The following is a 20850-nucleotide window of genomic DNA, read 5'->3' on the forward strand; positions in this document are numbered from 1 at the left end:
GGGAAAAAAATGGTTAAAAGTGGGGGGCGACTAGAAGCTCACTACAATTTTATGTACATGAAAAACTACTCTTCTAACATACATCAAACTTCAGAATGACTACCCTCAGGGAACCCTTGCTTTATACATTACGTATTTCTGTACTGTTTCACTGTTTTGTTACAAGCACCTATTTCTTTCCTAATCAAAACAAAAAATTTTAACAAGCATTATATAATTCAGAGGAACTGTTACAGCTCCTTGTTTCTATTTCTCCAACAGAAAAGGGGAGGGTGCGTATCCTAATATTCGTAGCAGTGATAATAGTAATAAACAACAACAATAACAACATATACATAGCACTTACAATGTGCCAGGAACTGTTCTGAGCACTTTGCATATACAACTCATTTAATCATCACAACCACCCTATAAAGAAGATAACATTATTATCCATTTTCCAGAAGAGGAAACGGAGGTACAGAGACTTGCCCAAGGTCACACAGTAGTAGCAGAGGATGGGATCGATTAAAACCCATGAAGTGGGGCTCTACAGTGCATGCTCTTAACTTACACTATGGTTGGAATTGTGTCACCCGCCCCCGACATTCCACTAAGTCAAAGGCACAGTACCTACCTTACTGCTAGTCTCCAAAACCTAGCCACATAGTGGAAAATAAATGCACGCTGCAAATTATGATTTTTGTAAACTACCAGTCCTTTCCTCAAAATAGGATGATGAACCTTTCTATTTTTCGGGGGGGAGGTGGGGGTGGAGGGCAGGGGCGAAGGGTCATGAACCCATGGCCCACACACTCTAGACCAGCAGTCTGGACTTCAACCTTTTTGCCACCAGGAACCAACTTCATGGAAAACAATTTTTCCACGGATTGAGGGTGGGGAGATGGTTTGGAGATGACTCAAGTGCATTACATTTATTGTGCACTTTATTTCAAATCTAGTGCCACTGCTGATCTAACAGGATACTGGTTGATGGCCCAGAGGTTGGGCAACCCTGCTCTAGACGATCTCTAAATTCATTTTCACAATGCTCGGAGAACATCAGAACCAAAGAAGCACTGATATTCCAAAGAATACCAAAGACACAGGGTCAAAGAAATGAAAACAGAGAAGGAAAAAATGAGTAACTTTTGGTTTCCTGACACTAAAGAACCAAGAGGTGTGTGTGTGTGTTTGGGGGGGTGGGGGGTGGTGCAGGTAGTGAACATTCACACTGGAGTACAGTAAAGCACCAACACTGAAAACCCAGGAAACAGAGCTTCTGATACACTCTACCAAAGTCACTGGTTCTGAGAAAACTGAAATGCTGTACTTACCAAGCATCTGTTCACTCAAAATAGTCAGATGCACTGATTCACTGTCCGCAAAAACATGCATATAAAATCCCAAAGTAGTACTACTCAGAATGAACCATCTTTATGCACTAGTACACTGACATTTCCAGTTGTAAAAATAAAATGTATCTATTTTCTATAAAAATTTTACCCAGTCTTAAATATCTTCATGGGTTATACGTTCAAAGTTCCATTAAAACAATGCCGAACCAACACACACCTTTAGTAGTCCTGTGAGTAGTTCTATTTTATGGTCAATGTTCATAAGACAATCAGTTTGTTGTAAATAGTCCTGCTTGGTGGGTGACTGCTGGCTGGGGCTGTGACTCACCTGTGGATGTGGAAGGCTGAGCTCCATCGTCGCTGCCATTGGTTATGCTTTTGGCAGCATCTTCAGCTTGCTTGGGCCCCACTTTTTCTGGGGCATCACCAACAACTTCAAATTCAACATCCTTTCCTAGGTCTTCACTGTAAGAAGAATCACGTACTATAACACTGAATCACTGCTATGACTATTTACAAAAGCAAAGGCGCACCAAAGAGAAATTGTCCTCAAACCTCAAAATGTGTATACTACATACACACCTTTTATTTGGCTTCTGATTTTCAAAGAGTTAAAAAAAAAGACTACATCATAGATTTTTATGTATTGGAAGCTCAATTCAAATGGTCAATAACACTGTCCTTTCAATTCAGGGAAAAAAATTTTAACTTTTATACCTAATGCAGAAAACTTGACTCAAAAATTGTGAGGCCTGGTGTAATTCTTAGGCATTTTTTCTTCAGCTATATGAAAAGATTCTATACATGCTCTTCTGATCATAACCAGAGTAATTTAGTGTTTGGGGGCAGAGTTACACAGCTTCTCGATTTTCCTCCATCTTCACAGGCAGCACTCTGCTTTTGTAATGAGTTCCCAAAAACATGTACAAAAATTTAACGCATGAAAGTCAAACAAAAGACTTACATATTATAAGGGGGGTTCTGTTCACAGAGAGCTAAAAGATATGATAAAAAAGACCCTAATTATGCCTCCTCTTTTAGACATCAACTGATATATTTCCATTTCATTGTACATGTCCTTCCACAACTGAACACAAGCACACCACTGACATCCAACTGGTGTGTAATTGGGGCCAGAGATCACCCCCCAGCAAGACCTATCTCTGACTCACCTGTCTCATTTTATACTATTATTAATAACTCACATTCAGTTTTTCCTGCCCTTTCCTGCTTTTTATAAACTAAGTATATATAATGTAATACTCTTGAACAATTATACAAGTTCCGTACATTTGGGTATAGATGGCAACACTGGCAAAACACATCTGTTAGATATAACCTGAAGAAATGAGCCAGGGTACAGCTTAGAGGTACCAATGAGCATGAACCAACCTTGTTCAACAGATAAGCACACCAAATGGAGAACCATCTGTATTTACGCTATGCTACATATGTACAAATATCCTGTAATACAAGCAGTATGGATACTTTTTAAAATAAAGTGGGCAGGATATAAAATAAAGTAAAAAGAAAAAAAATGTGACTCAGGAATCTATATATGGTAATTTTTAATGCTCTCTTGTTACTGTTCCAGATCACAATGAAACATTTGTTTTAGGGGAGAGATATTTCTTCCTTCCAAATTTTCTATTCAGTTCAACTATGAAAAGGAATGTACCCCTGATTATAACTATTCACACACCTGCATTTCTACCCTCTCTAGGTCTTTCTGATCAGCTACTATTGATGAGTTACCCTCAAACATTTCTTTCTGGATTCTCAGATTTTTCTGTAGGTCAAACCTCAGGGAACTTAATGGCCAACTTGAGCATATATATGGTGCAGTTTCAAATGAAAAGTAGGATTTAAGGGTAAGAAAACATTTTCTCTCCAATTTTAAGTTTATATATTCAAATAACTTCTTACACTTAAAATATTAATAGTTCCTACCTATGAAGGATGTTGATCAATAAAGTGTAGTCCTGAAGGAAGTCATCTGCTTGAAGTCGGCTCCCATTTCTAATTCCAAATTCTGACAATTTCTTGTGATTATTAGCTAAAAAATTTTTAAAGAAATTTAGATGCTTTAGTTATATCTCCATGAAGCAGTCAACCTTAGTTTTTACAAGATAAACCCCCTGCTATAAGCTGAATTGTATCTCCCCAAAATTCACATGCTGAAATGTCTCAGAATGTGACTGTACTTGGAGACAGTACTTTTTTTTAAAGAGGCGTTAAGTTAAAATGAGGCTGTTGGGGTGGACCCTAATCCAATCTAACTGGTATCCTTAGAAGAAGCCAAGGACAGGGGCCTTAGGAGAAACCAAACCCGTCAACCACCCCTCCAACATCGTCGCTGGACCCTTTCATTAAGACTTCTAGCCTCTGGAACTAGGATAAAATGTATTATTTATGTCACTTCCCTGTGTGTTTGGGTGTGATGGCCCTAGTAATCTAGTTCACTAAAACATCAGGCACTTAGGAACTCAGCCCTGAAAACTCAACTACCAAAACTTCAAGGAAACTAAACTGAGAAGTTCTGAGAAACTTCTCCCTTTGAAACCAAATTAATATGGAATCCTACAGCAGTCAATGACAACTTTTAGAATTGTTCAAAATATACTATTTCTAAAAAGGCTATCCACAATATCAACCATCAGCCAATTTTACAATTCAGTTATTGAATTGTAAACTTTTATTTCAATAGTTTTTTCAACATAAATTTTCTGCATTTCTCAATGGACAGCCAGAGAGGTCCCCCAAAACTAATCACTCCAACTCAATTCTCTCTTCCATGTCATTTCTGCTAAATCTGAATAGCCCCAGGATGGAGCACATGATGCCAAGCATCCACTAGCACTCAATAAGCCTTTGCTACATGGATTATAAATATTCCAGTGAAGAATAAACTCTCCAATCAAACTTTTGGTGTTACCATCTCCTCCTACCTATTCCAGGGCCTTCCTGCCTTTAACCATCCTTTCTCTCCTGCATGTTCAAATGCTCAAGTTTCATTTACAAAACCGCCTCCTCATTTAGCTCCCAATTTACACTGTCTCCTCACAACAGTCAGTCTGCTTTACTGAGAATTTGCTCTTGCCTACGGACTGTATAGAATCTGTATAGCCACAGTGCCTGGCACAAACAAAGTAAAATGTATTTTAAATTCTTAAATTTTGCTTATAATTTTAAAACTTATGTTGTTTTCTACATAATCCAATGGATTCCCTGGCAGCTCAGCTGGTAAAGAATCTACCTGCAATGCAGGAGATCCCAGTTTGATTCCTGGGTTGGAAAGATCCCCTGGAGGAGGGCAGGGCTCCCCATTCTAGTATTCTTGCCTAAAGAATCCATGGACAGAGGAGCATGGTGGGCTACAGTCCATGGGGTCACAAAGAGTCGGACATGACTGAGCAACTAAGCACAGCACAACTATCTTTTTCTTCTTCTTCTTCTTTTATACCTTTTCGGTCTACCTGGAATGTCTCTGCAGACCAGTTAATTCCTACCCAGACTTCCATTTCCAAGCTCTTTCACACTCACTCAAATTCCACAGCCCAACATGTTCAAAAGGGAAACAGTCTCTGAGCAATTCTATCCAGGTGAATTAGCATCACTTCTGAAGCCTGAGTCTTGGCAATAGTTCTGTCCAAGCCTAACAATGCTACTCTTCCTCACCAGTGCTCTACATTCAGACTCTGCAAATCTCAAATGTCATTTGCTTTTGCATTAGTAAAAATCCCTCACTTCCCTCAGTTTTTTTCTAACTGGCTCCCCACCTCCACTGTCACATCCTTGCCTTACTCTTCTGCAGATTACACATTACGACCCTGCTTAAACCCTAGAGGGAGCAGGGAATCGGCGGGGGGAAAGATACACACACCCATATACTACACACATGACACACAAAATCCTCAAGCTGCACCACTGCTGCCAACCCCACAGCACCCTACCTTCCAGGAAACACAACAGCTGGTCATTCCTAAAGCCCTTTATAGTGCTTTATAAGTGCACGCCTTTGCAGATGCTGTTCATTCTGCCCAATTGCAGACTCTCCCCTCTCAGTTCTTCATCAAGAATTGGCCCAGGAGTCCTCTCTCCTGTGATATGCCCCCTTGCCCTGTTAACCTTCCCTTTACAAAACTTCATTCAAACTTTGTACACCTTCCCTCTACAGTATTTCTTAGATGACACTAAATCTACTTGTTGCTAATCTCTCATCTCCTTCTAGGCTGTGAAATAGCCAGGGACTATTATCTTATTTATCCTTGAATTACAAGTATCTATGACTATTCCTATAATACAGCATTTCAAAGGCTCGGAATAAATGCTCTCTCACCCTCAACAGCGCATGTATTCTGTGGTAAAGGGTCACATTTAAGCCACTTAGATTCTAGACCAGTTTCCATTTTTAAGGTCCTAGCCTTTAAAAGAGCTGGCTAGAACTAATGGGAGGACATTTAGTCATTTTTTCTTTTTGGTGAAACCATATTTAACTAGAATTTTAATAAAAAAACAGACTACTAGCCAGCCAAAGCACGACCTCCAATTACTTACGACCCAATATCCCCAAATTTCTGGGCAAGAAACTATAGCCAAAAAGAATCCTGACACTCTCCAACAAGACAGATGAGGTATGGGAACTTCAAAGTCCATTCAGATTGACCACTGTGATCCTCAGTACTGTAAACAGTAAATGGAAAAACTAATGTGCACCCCTTCACTCAGGGTGAGGGTGAGGGAACAAGGCAATGTATAATACCTTCTGTCTCTCCCTCTTCTGAAGATATTAGGATTGTTCCTTTTCCATCTTCAATTTGGACATCTGGTGCTACCATAGCAAATTTTTCTTTCACAATCTATAAGGAAAAAAATTCAAAATGTTAACATATGGAATTAAAGACCACAAATAGCCTAGACTTCTTATAAAGGCTCTTAACTCTCTCCTTCCACTGGAATTCACCCAATTACCTCATGCCCACGTTCTATCTGGAGAAGGCAATGGCACCCAACTCCAGTACTCTTGCCTGGAAAATCCCATGGATGGAGGAGCCTGGTAGGCTGCAGTCCATGGGGTCGCTAAGAGTCGGACACAACTGAGCGACTTCACTTTTACTTTTTACTTTCATGCATTGGAGAAGGAAATGGCAACCCACTCCAGTGTTCTTGCCTGGAGAATCCCAGGGACGGGGGAGCCGGGTGGGCTGTCATCTATGGGGTCACATAGAGTTGGTCACGATCGAAGCAACTTAACTGCAGCAGCACGTTCTATCCCATGTTTGACCACTGATGAAGATCAGGTAACACTTCCTCCAGATGGGGACTAAGAACTCTTGGCTGGCTCTTGGTATTTTGTCCTTCCCAGCAGATTAGGTACTAAGTTAGACACTTGACATATTTTATCTTAGTCTCTATTACAACTCCATACTGGAAGATGTTTTATAGATGAAAAACTTCTCATCAATCTGATTCTCTGATAAATAGTTTTCCCCTTCCCAAGCTCCATCTCTTCCCAAGTTCCATATCCCCTTCGCAAATTCCAAGATGGATCAGGAGTGATTAATACTATTAAATCTTACCTGATCCTAAACAAACAAACCAGCCAAAAAACCAAACAACAGATAACTCTCTAAAGGTCCAATTACACTCCAAATATGTGGAATTACCTTTAGCTCAAGAATGAGTAGATACCAATTATAATCATTTCTTTCCTAAGAAAGAACAAGGGGCAACCACCCTCTGCTGGCCAACATATCAAGTTCAGCTCCTTCTCCATCCAAAACATAAGTTCAAATCAACCTGTCCAATGTAACCAGTTCTGGGAGAAAGGCCATTCATTCTCAAGCAGCCTTGAGGGCCACAAAGTGTAGTCCTTCATGTCGGGAGGCATATAAACATGAAACATCACAATGTACACAATCAGAGGAACTATGTGAAGTGATTTCCAAAGTGAGAAGTGACACCCATTCAGGTCACTTGCTCTTTCCTAATTTAAAAAAAAAAAATACTAGGAGGAACTGAAGGACCAGGCTATAGGACCAAACCATACCTTAACCGTCCATCTCTCACACCAAAGCTCTACAGGTGAATCCAGGTGTGCTAACAATGCATCGCCTCAGGGACTAGCTTAATACACCATTACTAGAAACCTAAGGAACACAGAATTTGCTTGTGAAGATACTATGCTACCTATCTGTGTGCCACCTGTGGTCCACATTCTAGCCAAATGTACCTATTCCTCTCTGGGATGTGAAACACACATTCTGGAACCACAGAGAGAAAAGTCAACAGGACACAGATGGCAAAGGAACACACCTCAGTATTCAGGGTAATTATCTGGCTTTTAGTTTATCACAGTACACTGTAAAAGGCAAAAGGGGACTTGTTTTTTTCTTACAAAGAGTAACCCTGTGGAAGAGAACCAGGCTCTGTACTTACCTTATCTTGTAAGGTGAGAACCGTCACTTTATGAACATTCAGCCGCACAGTCACCTCTGGCTTGCTGGCACATACGTAACAGTTAGGATTGGGAGCATCCAGTGCACAAGGCACAAGAAGCTTCTTTCTTGGGTTTGGTTGTTTATTCAAAAAATCTTTGGCAAAAAAAAAAAAAAAACCACAAGTAGAAATCAGGAATCTGAGTTATAATTTTATATACCATAGAACATTCACTTAAATATTCCCTTCCAGATGGCAAAGGATAAGGAAAATCAAGACCTTAAAAGGCTGACTTTTTCCCCAACCTTTTCAAATTAGCCACCTTGTAAATAAGGCTGAGCTTACTGAAATCTTGTTGTACTGAAAACTAGACTATTCTGCAAACTAACTTAGCATGAATAAGGGCCAAACCATACTTGTCTGTGGTATCATCATTGAATCAGTTTGGAGTGCCTTCCTAGTGGTTATTCTTATCAACTTTAAGTCAATTTCTAACAAGACCAGTGCACTAATTTCTCTAATGTTTGCACAGATACAAGGACCAAATTGAGCTGCATTTCTTTTCTAATTTTCTGATGACTGTGATATTAACATTCACATAACTAAAGGAAAAATAATGTATGTCTGGCACTATTACCATTTTCCTAATACCCAAACCAAAAAAAAAAAATTACATGAACCAAGGGAAATAAAAAACAAACTGCACTGAAGTTACAACTGTCAAGAGAACACCGGACGCTAATACACAAATTCTTACTGTGGAACTACCATGTAGTATGGTATCTGTTAAGATGAATAATCTCTGAAGAAGAACCCTATCAATTCCCCCCAACTTAAAGAAGTAAATCCCTTGACAGGCATTAAGTGCTAGGCAGAGGCCTCCTATAGCCTCTCCCCACAATGAATATACACTTGTACTGCCAGGGCTGGAATAGGGGACAATGGTTGATCTTCACTGGGAGGGTAACTCCGCTAAGAGAAATCGACAGTAATAAAAACAACTGCTAACACTACTAATACTCAGGCTAACACTTCTTTTAACCTATCCTGAGATTCATTTATAAATGGGAACAAAGGAAGCCCAGACATATGGGTATCATTAGCTCAAGACAGGAACAGAGATGAGCAAGTAAAGAAATAAGAAAAATGTTACAGGACAAAGTAAGACACTTGTTCAGGCTGCTATAAAAAGATAAGACATAAAAAAATATAGTTCTCAGAAATTAAAAACATGATAGCCAAAATAATTTAAACAGCTGAACCAAGATGTCAGACTGGCATTATGATTCCACATTCCCTTACCCTGAAATTTCATGGAAACAATAAAAAGTATTTTAAGAATGCATTAATAATGACACTGAAAAGTTAAGAGTACCATCATAGACTAGACTAGGTTTTTTGCTTTTGTTTTTAAAAGACATTTCTGGAAGTAAACTGGTCCTTTTATTTTAACATTACTGCAAAAAGGAGAACCTAAAACAATAGCAAAATATTGGCTCCAATATTTTTAGGAAGTTTTTTAAATCCTCAGTGGTATGAAGGCAAAGTATCTTCAGACATGCAAATTCAATTCAGAAAGAAAACAGGAATCCAAAGGGAATATTCAAGTGGCTTTATTCTTAAAAGATAAACCCAGTCCAACCACTACTAATGCAGGAAACTCATGATAGGAGATGTTCACATAAAGGGGAGGATAAAAAAAGAGGAGAAAAATTTCTTCCTTGCAGAAATAGCAAGAAATCTCAACCTTGGTGCTTCGTGAGGGAAGAATATCTTCCTTTATAATTCATTACAGTAAGATAGGGTTCATGCAGATTTGCTGTCTGAATATATATGTGGGCTAAGAAACTAAAACTGAGAATGTGAAAGTGGTCTCAGGTTGGTAGAATCCCAGGCACCCAGATATAAACAAACACAAATCCTCTTTGAAGAAATACACCTTCAGTGGGTCCTTAAAGAATTACCACAGATACAGTGTTAACAAATATAATTGTTTTAAAAAAATATATATATATATACACATATCACATAAGCAAACAAACACTATGAGAGAGATCTAACAGAAATGACATAAGCTCATCCATAAAGATTTCAGGCATTAAAACAACCAAAAATAACAAAGTTATAATAACATAAACTTTAAAATAAAAAGGGAGACTGACAAAAATGCCTGAAGAACAGAGTACTATAAAGTGACCAAACAGAATTTTAAAACCAAAATACTCTTAGAATTGGAAAGTGAAGAAAAGTTAATACAAAGGACCCACAGAATGAGTTGTAAGAATTCAGTAAAACTAGAAATGTTAGAGCAAACTAGCTTCTGCTTCCATTTTAGACAAAAATAAGAGAAGCAAATGTGTGTTCCTTTTTGTAACTTCCAGGAACCTTACTTAAACATGCAACTCACAAGGTAACTTGAACAATTACTTTTCCATTGTTTTAAACCAAATGTTATTGTTTTAATTTTAAAATTGCAAATAGAAACACTCACTGTTCTACACTGGTCTATTTTTCCTGATAAAATCTTCAATCCTTCCAATACTATCAACCCAGCAATCACTGCATTAGTAGTAGCGATAGCAGGAATAATGTTCCCTGCCATTGCTGGAAGAAAAAAAAAAAATTTTAGCTGTTAAAAAAAAAAAAAAAAAAAGAAACTTAGAATTTAGAGGACACAACTGAAGTACAAACAACTTACATTTGATATCGAATCTGCTTTTCATATTCATACTGAAAATATGCATCCTGAGATTTGCAGCAGAGGTGACAAAATCCATTGCAGATGGGTCATCCTGTCAATAATTTAAACAATTTAACAAATCTCCCCACAAATTTACTAATTTGGCTAGTACTGCTTTCAGAACAGCACTTTCACAAGTTTCTAACACGTCATCTAGAACAAGAGATGGCCTCCAGGGAAAGGCTGGTCTGGATGAGAAGTGAACAAGGGCTTGCTTGGGATCATCAGCTCCAGGGATACAGGAATGTGGCCTGCCAAGAGCCAACAGGTTTTAAGAATTCACTCCTGCGTCCACAAATGCACTGGAGACAAAGAGTACACAGATCAGAACACCAATTCTATTTACTGATGGTGGCAAACCTTCCCTGGGTCCATATCGTCAATAAGCTTGTCTGATGAGTACAGAACTCAGGGATGAAGATACAGACCGGTTTAAGAAAGCTACTTCATTAAAGCCTCAGAAATACCTAGAATACCTCTTTTTGCTTGCTTTCTCCAAACTCCCTTCACAAACACTGCACTCCTATATTGGCTGATTCTTTTCAGATGTGGCAGGACAGAGTTTTCCCTTTACAATTGCCATTATTTCTAAGCATATATCCTACTCTAATTCGATTTCACCAAAGTTTCGTGCTTTGAACTGAGAAAAACTATCCTAGCCCATAATGCAGAAACGCCCAAGTATGAAAGAAAAAGCACTGATAGGATGTGGGTTCTTCACATACTTATCTGGCTGGCTGAGTAACCACAGGCAAATAAATCCCCGACCCCAAATTGCTTAATGTGTTAAATGGGGAAAATTATATAAACATCTTGTAAGGCTGTGGCGAGGATAAGAATGATTACTTAAGAGTACCCAAAACAGGGTCCATCAGGTACTTCCCCAGGCAGCTGGCTTATCACATCCATTAGTTACAGATCTTACTCACAGAGAGTAACAATTTGCAGTTCCAAGTTTTGTTATTGAGTCCCTGTATACAGATGAAAACCTACTACACCAGTTATAAAAATACAATGAAAAAAAGTTTTAATACTGATCCCTTACAGCACACAAAACTTAAAGACTAATGTTTGCAACTCTCCAAAATCTAAATTTACCAGCTTTATTTCAGATGTCTGATTCAACCCCCATTTCAAAATTTGCACATATAAAGCTATCTTGTGCTCAGTTGTGTCCAACTCTTTGCAACACCATGGACTGCAGCCCACCAGACTCTTCTGTCCAAGGGATTCTCCAGGCAAGAATACTGGAGTGGGTTGCCATTTCCTTCTCTAAAAGTTATCTTAGTTCTCTAAAACTGATCAAACTTTTCTCCTTACTTTGAAATTAATGGCAAATCTTTACCAAAATCTGAACATACAAACTTTAGCAGATTAATCACTTATAGTCACAGAAAGTATTGAGTACAATTAAAAACAAGTAAAATTAATTCACTAAATCCCAAAATGTAACATTTAACTGCAAGATCTATTAAATATTGTTTTAACTTGTAAAAATAAGTACATATCCTTATTGTACTGATAAGTCTCTCAGAACTCAAAGCATTATTAACTATTTCAATAGTAAGGCAATTTTATTACTTTCAAGGCCAAATAAGGCCCATGAGCTGTTGTCTCCAAAAGGGTATTATGACTTCTATTAATAAATCTCTATTACGTAAGAAGCTCTCTTAAAGCTATTTTCTTAAATCAGAGAAATATTTTACCACAGTAAAGTCACATTATTTTTCTAGTCAACAGTTACAAACTATGAACATATTAGAATCTAAAATGAGGTTTTATGATATTGCTTAAATTCACATACAGAAAATTCATAGTTCAATGTAGTAATTAGAGGTGAAAACATCAAAACAAAATCAATGTCCTCAAAATCTGGTAGAATAAAAACAATATCCCAACATTACTAGGTTCTGATATAGCTCAAGAACTAAAACACACATTTGATATACAAGTAACTGCCACACATTTTCGACACAAACCTTGTCCCATATGAGCTCAGCTCCATCCCCCTTTTCTGCTAAATGAACTCTCAAAGTCTCAATGCTCTTTGAAAAAAGACATGCATAGCTCTTGACATCTAGAACCTGCTGGTCTTTCAGACCTAACTGGGGTTCGTTTTGTTGATCTGATGCACTGGTTTCTTCTCCTGGAAAAGAAGTATTAGAAATTTACTCCTAACATCTTTCCTTTACTCAGTTTAACATTCAATGCCTGACAATAAAAAAATTATATGAAACAAATTTCATTAATTATCACTATGATACAATTATGCATACATTTGTAAGAAATTGGTCAATATTATGCAAAATTAAGCAAGAAAATGGTCAATATTGACATGGGAAAGGTGTGAGACTCTCAGAATTTCACAGATTACTGGAGGATTCAAGAATACAATATAGACAAGGTAATAAGCATTATGCCCAGAATACAGTATCAATAAGTGGAAGCTACCACAGCAATACTAGAACTGAGCCATAAAAGAAGTATTTGTTACTGTAGATAACTACAGGAAACTGCTTCAAACTGACACCCTAAATCTCCTGGGGCCTTTTAAATTTCAATATGCTAAACACTGCTGTGCAAAGCAAGTTGAGACACAATGTGTTGAAGAGAGGGGTAAGGAAGCAACCACTACTACATTAGTTTTTCCTCACTCAAAGCTACAAATATGTCCCAAAGTTTAAGGAACAACACTTTACATCCGGGAGAATATGAAATAATTAAATGTTAACTGATAAGGGACTAGGTTAAAAAAGACTGAGAACAGCAAGTCAGAGTATGTAAATAGTATGATTCCATTTACGTAAAGTAACCACACAACTGCCTGTGTCTCTGTGTAGTTATCACCAAGACAGCCTTAAAACGTTCGTAGTAATTATTTCTCCAGGTGATGAGGTATCCAGTGATTTTCCTTCTTCATACTTTTCTGAACTATTTCAATTTCTTAGCATGGGTGTACACCACTGTATACCAAGAAATAACAAGGCTATTTAAAGACTTCAGGTGAGAGAATTTCCAACTTAGGAATCCCAAAGAGAAAAATGTACCCTTCACCTTGACTTTGCACTTCAGCCCAATCCAATGGAACTGGAGGTTTCCTTTTCCGCCATAGTTTGTCCATCGTCAACAGATATCTGATATCATCTTTAAAAAGCTAAGACAGAAAGGAAGAAAGATAAATTCCACGAACCCTACTGTCCCTATCCTGATAAAAATATAACAAAATTACCCTGCTGACTTCACATTATAAAATCTGATTTAAAGATCTGAGGACATGCTATATAACAGTAGATTAACAATTCTCAAGGCGGGGGGTAGGGGGGAGGTGCACACCTAAAATCTTTGTGTAAAAAGAAATTTTACACACAACGCTTACACTTGAAACGGTTAAAATCAGAGATGCTGAGAAAAGCAGAGCAAGGGAGCTCTGAACTGTGCTGATTGACCCCGTCCTCCCAAATCACTTCCCCATACTGGCTCCTCAGATCAGCTGCAATCGCAATCATACCATTCAAGGGACTAAGTAACTACACACCAACTCCACAAGAAGTGAGCCTACAGGTACCAGTTAGCAACATCTTCAAGTTTGTGGGTACTTCCAATAAAGCATACACATTTTACAAGTGCTCAAACAGAAATTAAGAACCACCTGCAACACCTCTGAAATGTGCCTCCCCAGTCCCCCACAAAGAACCTCAAACACACAAAACAATTCCTATTTCAAAACTAAAACCAAAGATTACCACATATAGATTGAGACTATCACACGAATCACACTTTCTATGTGGTAGAATTTCAGATGATTTTAATAGTTTTACATTTTCCTTAGCTGTATTTCTTATTGATTTATTCCACACATTTTTTGTATAAACCAGATATGAATTTAGATATGGCTAAAAGTTAGAACTATTTCTATCAAAATATACTCAACTGAGTATCTATCAAACATCCTTAATCTTTGGAAAACCAGCCAAATATACAAATAATAGTACAATTTAGTGTGAAAATCACAGACCTCTGAGTACTGTTAAGTTATTCTGTTCTACCTGAGGAACAGGGACAGAGTTGGTAACATCTGAAATGCGTACAAAGGGAAGGAAATGAGGGGTCCTGTATGATTCGGGTAACAAATTTGGCTAGAGACATTTTATAGAGGAACCTTAGTGCTTGGCTGTAAAGCCTGCCAGGCAATGGGGAATTAGCATGGATTTCCAAACACCAGCTCCACAGCCTTTTCTGTTCAATTATTAAATACTAAGATCTTCACACTCTGTCTCTTTCTATAAACCTAACTCAACCAAATCTCTAAACTGGTTAACTACCCACAGAACCATGTGTCATCTCGCTCACGTTCCATAGAGGAAGTCTCAAAGTCTATCACCTTCCACACTCCCCCGATCCCTATGCACACATCTGTTTCCCCACCTACCTCAGAGATGGCACCACTATTCACCTGCTGCCCAGCAGGAAACCGGGAAGTATTCTTGGTTTCTCATGTTATACAAAGTTCAGTTTGTATAAAATGGATAATCCACACTCCAATGGGATTGCAGATGGGTTCTACTTCCAATTACTGCAGAAGGCACTGTCCCATACTGGTTACAAGAGGAACACCAGGTCCTACAAGAGTGCACTGCATATTTCCTATACCTTATACTGACCCTACAGACTACCCTTCAATGGATTCCCACTGTCTTGGTGTAATATCCTTATCATGACCTAGAAAATCCTGCCAGATAGAGTCTCAGCTTACCTTTACAGTCCTCCTTCCACTCTCCCTTTTAATGGGAATTATTTCAGTTCTTCAACCTGAGACTGACTTTCTACATGCTGCATTCTCATCCCCACCCTTACTCGTTGAAATCTGGAGTTGAAATGTCATTTCCTCTGGACAGCCTCTTCTGGACCCTCATTCCAGTCAGTAATAATGTTTAATAACAAGGAGGGTTAAGTCTACTTATTATTACAGGTTCCAATACATTTGAACTTAATCTCATTACACCCTGAACTCAAAACTGCTTGTTCAATGTTTGACTTCCCTTCTAGACTCTGAGTTCTCTCCCCTACAAAAAGCTGGGACCCTATTTTCTGTCTCCGTCACTGTTAAAGCTTCTGTACTTTAAGTGTGTGGCACACAGCAGATACTTAAAGTTACCTGTTGCACAACAGATTAGAGACATACTTCAGATTATTCTGGCGTTCAAATGCTCAAATTGGGATGGAAATAGGTATATAGACACTAGTTTAGAAAATACTGTCACTATCCATAACAGAGTTAAGCACATTTGATTTTAAGCATAATCAAAATCAGCAAAGGAATGTAAAGAAGAGAACAGGAGAAACCAAAGGTGAGTTATATAAAGAAAACCAGTGAAAGTGAGGGAAGGAAAGATAAGAGTGCATAAATAAGCCGCTGTTTTTATCTTCTATAAAGATGCTATACTGATTTAGTATTCATGTTAAAATTTCAAATCGGTTTATCCCAACTACATCACAATGAATTCACTAAGACAATGCTGTGTTCTCTGTGTGTACCCAGTGGTGTTCGACTCTTTGCAACCCCATGGACTGTAGCCCACCAGGCTCCTCTGTCCATGGGATTTCTCAGTCAATAATACTGGAGTGGGTTACCATTTCCTTCTCCCGGGGATCTTCCCAGTCCGGGGATCAAACTCATGTCTACTGCATTGGCAGGCAGATTCTTTACCACCGTGCCACCTGGGAAGCCCAATTAAATCACACACTAGCTTAAAACAGGGTAATAAAAATGGATCCACAGTTATAAAAACGGTAATCCTAACCTTGGTAAAAAGTTTAACTGGATCATATCCAGTTGATTTAGCCCATTCCTTGGTGGAAACACGTTTAATGTCACCATCTTCATTAGATGCTCTGGCTCTGGCTTCGGCTTCCATTGGTTCCCCTACAAAACAAACACTAGTTTATTTTCAACTGTAGTTCGTGTAGAATGAATCTCTCATCCACCTTTGAGGGGTGTGGTGGCATGGGGTCACTCATGGAAGCCACTAGCATGTGAAACATTCTGAATTCAAGGAGAAAGAATTAGAACATGCTCATCACCATTTTTTTCTACTTCAGTTTCTGAAGGCCACATGCAGAGTAGTTCAAGTACAGACCTGGGAACAACTCCTGCCCAGCTCTATTTACTAGATTTGTGAGATTTCTCTGCAGCATGTTTCTTCACAAGTAAAATGGCACGACTCATTTTTTAAAACATCATTTAAAGATGAAACAAGAACATAACACATTATCTAGCATATAACAGCAATTATTTCCCCCTCCCCCTGCCTTAAGCTACCAATATTAAATTAGCAAAATAAAGACAGTAGTCGTCAATAAAAAAAAATATATCCCAACTAGTTTACTCACAGGAAGCTTCAGGGTCAGCTCTGTCAGGAGATACTTCTTGATCAGCATCTTCTTCTCCAAACAACTGGCTATAATTTAAGAATAGTAAATATTTATGTACACCAAAATATTCTGAACAAATGATACCTTTTCCAAGCTTCCTCAAATCTTCAGAAGCGATGAAAATTAAGTAATTGATAAATTATATTCCAGAAACCTCAAAGTATTTAAGCCATCTGTTTAAAACAGCTTGCATTCTCATTTGAACCACAACACAGAGAAGGCAAAATTTTAGTAGACCCAGATTCATTTCTGTCAGCTAGCTTCTGCAAATTCCTGTTAAAATTGTTGATCAATAGACAGGTGAGTGGCTTTACATTCCAACACAGACAGTATTTCACTTCTAGAATAACAGCTGTGAAGTATACCTGCAACTATATTAAACAAACAGTGACACACCTATTGTGTGTGAGGCACTGCTGAAGCTGCAGGAAACTCAGCAGGAAGACATTCTATCATAGTAGTATGCATATTTACCTATCTTTACCACTTAAGAGTCGTATGAAATAACGGGAAAGTATTAAGCTGAAACTCCCTCTTATTAATCAAGCTATCCTAAAAACTGTTTAATAACTTTTCAACCTTTCATTAAGTATAGGACTTACATTAAAATCCCAAAGATCCTGATACATTTTACAAGAAAATGGCAATCTGTTTCCAACACTGGTTGTACCCCCAAAATACACTCCCAAAATAGCATACATGAGTTCCTACGGATTAATTTCCTCTCCAGAAAACATTCTGCCAAACTAGCAAGTATAAAATATCAATAGTATGTTACTGTGGCTTTATTCTTGATTTTGCAAGTTAATCATACAGTTGAACATTATCTTTATTTGCTTATTGCCTAGATTTCCCTTTAAGTAAAAAAAGTGTCTACTAGTATTGTCAGGTTGTCCCTCTCTTATTACAGGAATATATTCCAGACCACAATTTTAGTTCCTTATGTTGCAGTTAGTTCATCCCATATAATAGCTTAATTGTGTATACATCATTGAACCTCTCTTGATGATGAAATACTAAATGAATTTGAATGTATCAATCCTTTTTTATAATTACTTTTATATCTTGAGAAATTGTTCTTTAATCCAAAAGATAAAGATTTTCTCCTGTATCAGAACAATTTAAAATTTTGCCTTTCACATCTGAATAATTAACCCACTTCGACTTAATTTCTATACATTATTAACTTACATATTGTTTTAAGTAGAGAATATAATTTTTTCCACGCAATGGCACCCCACTCCAGCACTTCTGCCTGGAAAATCCCATGGATGGAGGAGCCTGGTGGGCTGCAGTCCATGGGGTCACTAAGAGTCGGACACAACTGGGCAACTTCACTTTCACTTTTCACTTTCATGCATTGGAGAGGGAAACGGCACCCCACTCAGTGTTCTTGCCTGGAGAATCCCAGGGACTGGGGAGCCTCGTGGGCTGCTGTCTCTGGGGTCGCACAGAGTCAGACACGACTGAAGCGACTTAGCAGCAGCAGCAGGCTTTAGTCTTCCATATAAATTTTATAATCAGATGAACAAGTTCCAATAAAATCCCTGATAAAATTTTAATCAGAACTGTACTGAATCATTAATACTTTATATAGACAAACTAGAATAAATGTATATTTTGCTCTGTCAGCTAAGAAGGCCTAAAACAAATGGCATCCACATCTATGCCTAAGCAGTTGTATCCGGGCTTCTAATATCATTCTTCAATAAAAGAAACCAGGGTTCCTTGAAGAAATGTCTAATTCTAGGGCTGAAGCAGGAAATACACCAGATGAACCTGGAGCATCTTATAGTACCAGAAAGTAAGGAATTACTCCAAAAAAAAACCCCACTACACTTTGATGGCTACATATCAAAGAGCACAAGGCCAATTGAAGAGCTCCCAATGGCCAAAGATGGAACAATCTGAGCAACAAAATTAAACAGTATATTAGATTATAGTGAAAGTCGCTCAGTCACATCTGACTCTTTGCCACGCCACGTACTATACTGTCCATGGAATTCTCCAGTCCACAATACTGGAGTGGGTAGCATTTCCCTTCTCCAGTGGATCTTCCCAACCCAGGAAATCGATTCGGAGTCTCCTACATTGCAGGTGGATTCTTTACCAATTGAGCTATCAGGGAGGAAAAACCCATTAGATTATAACTATAAAATACATTCAGTATCAATGCATCTACATGGATAACAAACACTACCTTAAGTGATCAAGGCCCACATTAATAGTCATAAATTATGTTGATAACATGTACCCCTCATATGAGGAGGAAAACAACACTGTCTCTCTGAGGTCTTCATTCCAATAACCTATAACCACACTAAGAAAAACATCAGACAAATTCCAGTAGTGGGGCATCCTACTAAATACCTGACTGCTGCTGCTGCTAAGTCACTTCAGCCGTGTCCAACTCTGTGCAACCCCATAGATGGCAGCCCGCCAGCCTCCCCTGTCCCTGGGATTCTCCAGGCAAGAACACTGGAGTGGGTTGCCATTTCCTTCTCCAATGCATGAAAGTGAAAAGTGAAAGTGAAGTCGCTCAGTCGTGTCCGACTCTTCGAGACCCCATGGACTGCAGCCTTCCAGGCTCCTCCTGACTAGTACTCTTCACTCTTCAAAATTAACAAGGTCCTCAAAAACAAGGAAAGTCTGAAAAACTGTCACAGCCTCCTTAAGGGGGATCTAAAGATATGATAAGTAATTATGTGGTATCCTGGAATAGATAAGAAACACTGGGTAAAAACTAAGGAGATTTAAATAATCTTTGGACTTCGGTTAATAAACAATGCATCAATACTGATCCACTGTTACCTACACATCATACATTAGTACCATAAGATGTTGACAACAGAGGAAACCTAGTGTGGGAACTTGCTACCTTCTCAATCCTTTTCTAAATTTGAAACTGTTCTAAAAACTAAAGTCTATTAAAAAGAAAAAAAAAAGTTTCCCAAATAAATAAAACCAGCAAGTGTATTTCTCATGAAATTTTGTCATTATATGTGTACTTTTCTGAGTGAGTATGTAATACCTTAATCAAAACATAAAACTGTTTGCTGCAGATTTCTAGAAGATATCAACTTGATAAAATTCTCTTCTTAGTTTACTAAGAAGATGAAAAGGTGTTCGCTAAATTTTACCAAACATTTTTCCTGTATCTATAAAGATTATATAGTTTCTCTTTCTCAATGAAGTAAACGGCATTTATAAATCTTTCCAGTGTTACATCATGCTTGCATTCCTGGAATAAATACAACTGGGCATCCTTTTTGTTTTATATAATTTAGATTTTTTAAAATTTATTTTTGGCTGCGCTGGGTCCTCCAGTTGCGATGCGGTGGCTTCTCTTGCTGTGGGGCACAGGCACTAGGCTGCTCGGGCCTCAGCACTTGTGGTGCCCAGGCTTAGCCGCTCCACGGCATGTGGAGTATTCCTGGACCAGGGATCGAACGCATGTCCCCTGCATCGGTAGGTGGACTCTCAATCACTGGACCACCAGAGAAGTCCCCCTCTTTCCTTTTTATGATCAAACTTGCCAATTTATTTTTCACTCTTACCTCAATTACATCCTTCTTCTAATTTTTTTGACTTTATGTTGTTCTTTTTCCAACATAAGTTGGATCCTTTGCTGATTAATGTTCACCACTCTTCATCTATGTAAGCCTGTAACTTCTTTCAACTACCACATTCAACATATCCTACAAGTTCCACGTGTAGTATTTTCAGTATTATTACAAACTATTTTCAACCTCCATTATTTCTTGTTTAACCAATGAGTTACTTCTACGTATGTTTTAGTGTTTTCAAATACAAAGATTTGTACTCATTTAATTACATGCCTATTCCAGTCAGAGTAAGCTCCATCATTGTTAAGTACAATTTCTCCATGGTATTTAAATAAAT

General features: G+C 38.2%; 1 protein-coding gene across 1 annotated transcript in view; it reads right to left on the reverse strand.

The window, feature by feature from the left end:
* Positions 1–20850, reverse strand: part of UBA2 (ubiquitin like modifier activating enzyme 2) — a 33576-nt gene that overhangs the window by 3031 nt on the left and 9695 nt on the right. The window contains exons 7-16 of the mRNA XM_070387980.1: positions 16906–16973; positions 16317–16438; positions 13570–13669; positions 12495–12661; positions 10474–10567; positions 10263–10379; positions 7776–7930; positions 6100–6196; positions 3288–3393; positions 1666–1802 (exon numbers count right to left, since the gene is read on the reverse strand). Coding sequence (XP_070244081.1) covers positions 1666–1802; positions 3288–3393; positions 6100–6196; positions 7776–7930; positions 10263–10379; positions 10474–10567; positions 12495–12661; positions 13570–13669; positions 16317–16438; positions 16906–16973 — 1163 coding nt within the window. The remainder of the gene's footprint in view (positions 1–1665; positions 1803–3287; positions 3394–6099; positions 6197–7775; positions 7931–10262; positions 10380–10473; positions 10568–12494; positions 12662–13569; positions 13670–16316; positions 16439–16905; positions 16974–20850) is intronic.

Source organism: Bos mutus, chromosome 18, assembly GCF_027580195.1.
Source record: "Bos mutus isolate GX-2022 chromosome 18, NWIPB_WYAK_1.1, whole genome shotgun sequence".
NCBI lineage: Eukaryota > Metazoa > Chordata > Mammalia > Artiodactyla > Bovidae > Bos > Bos mutus.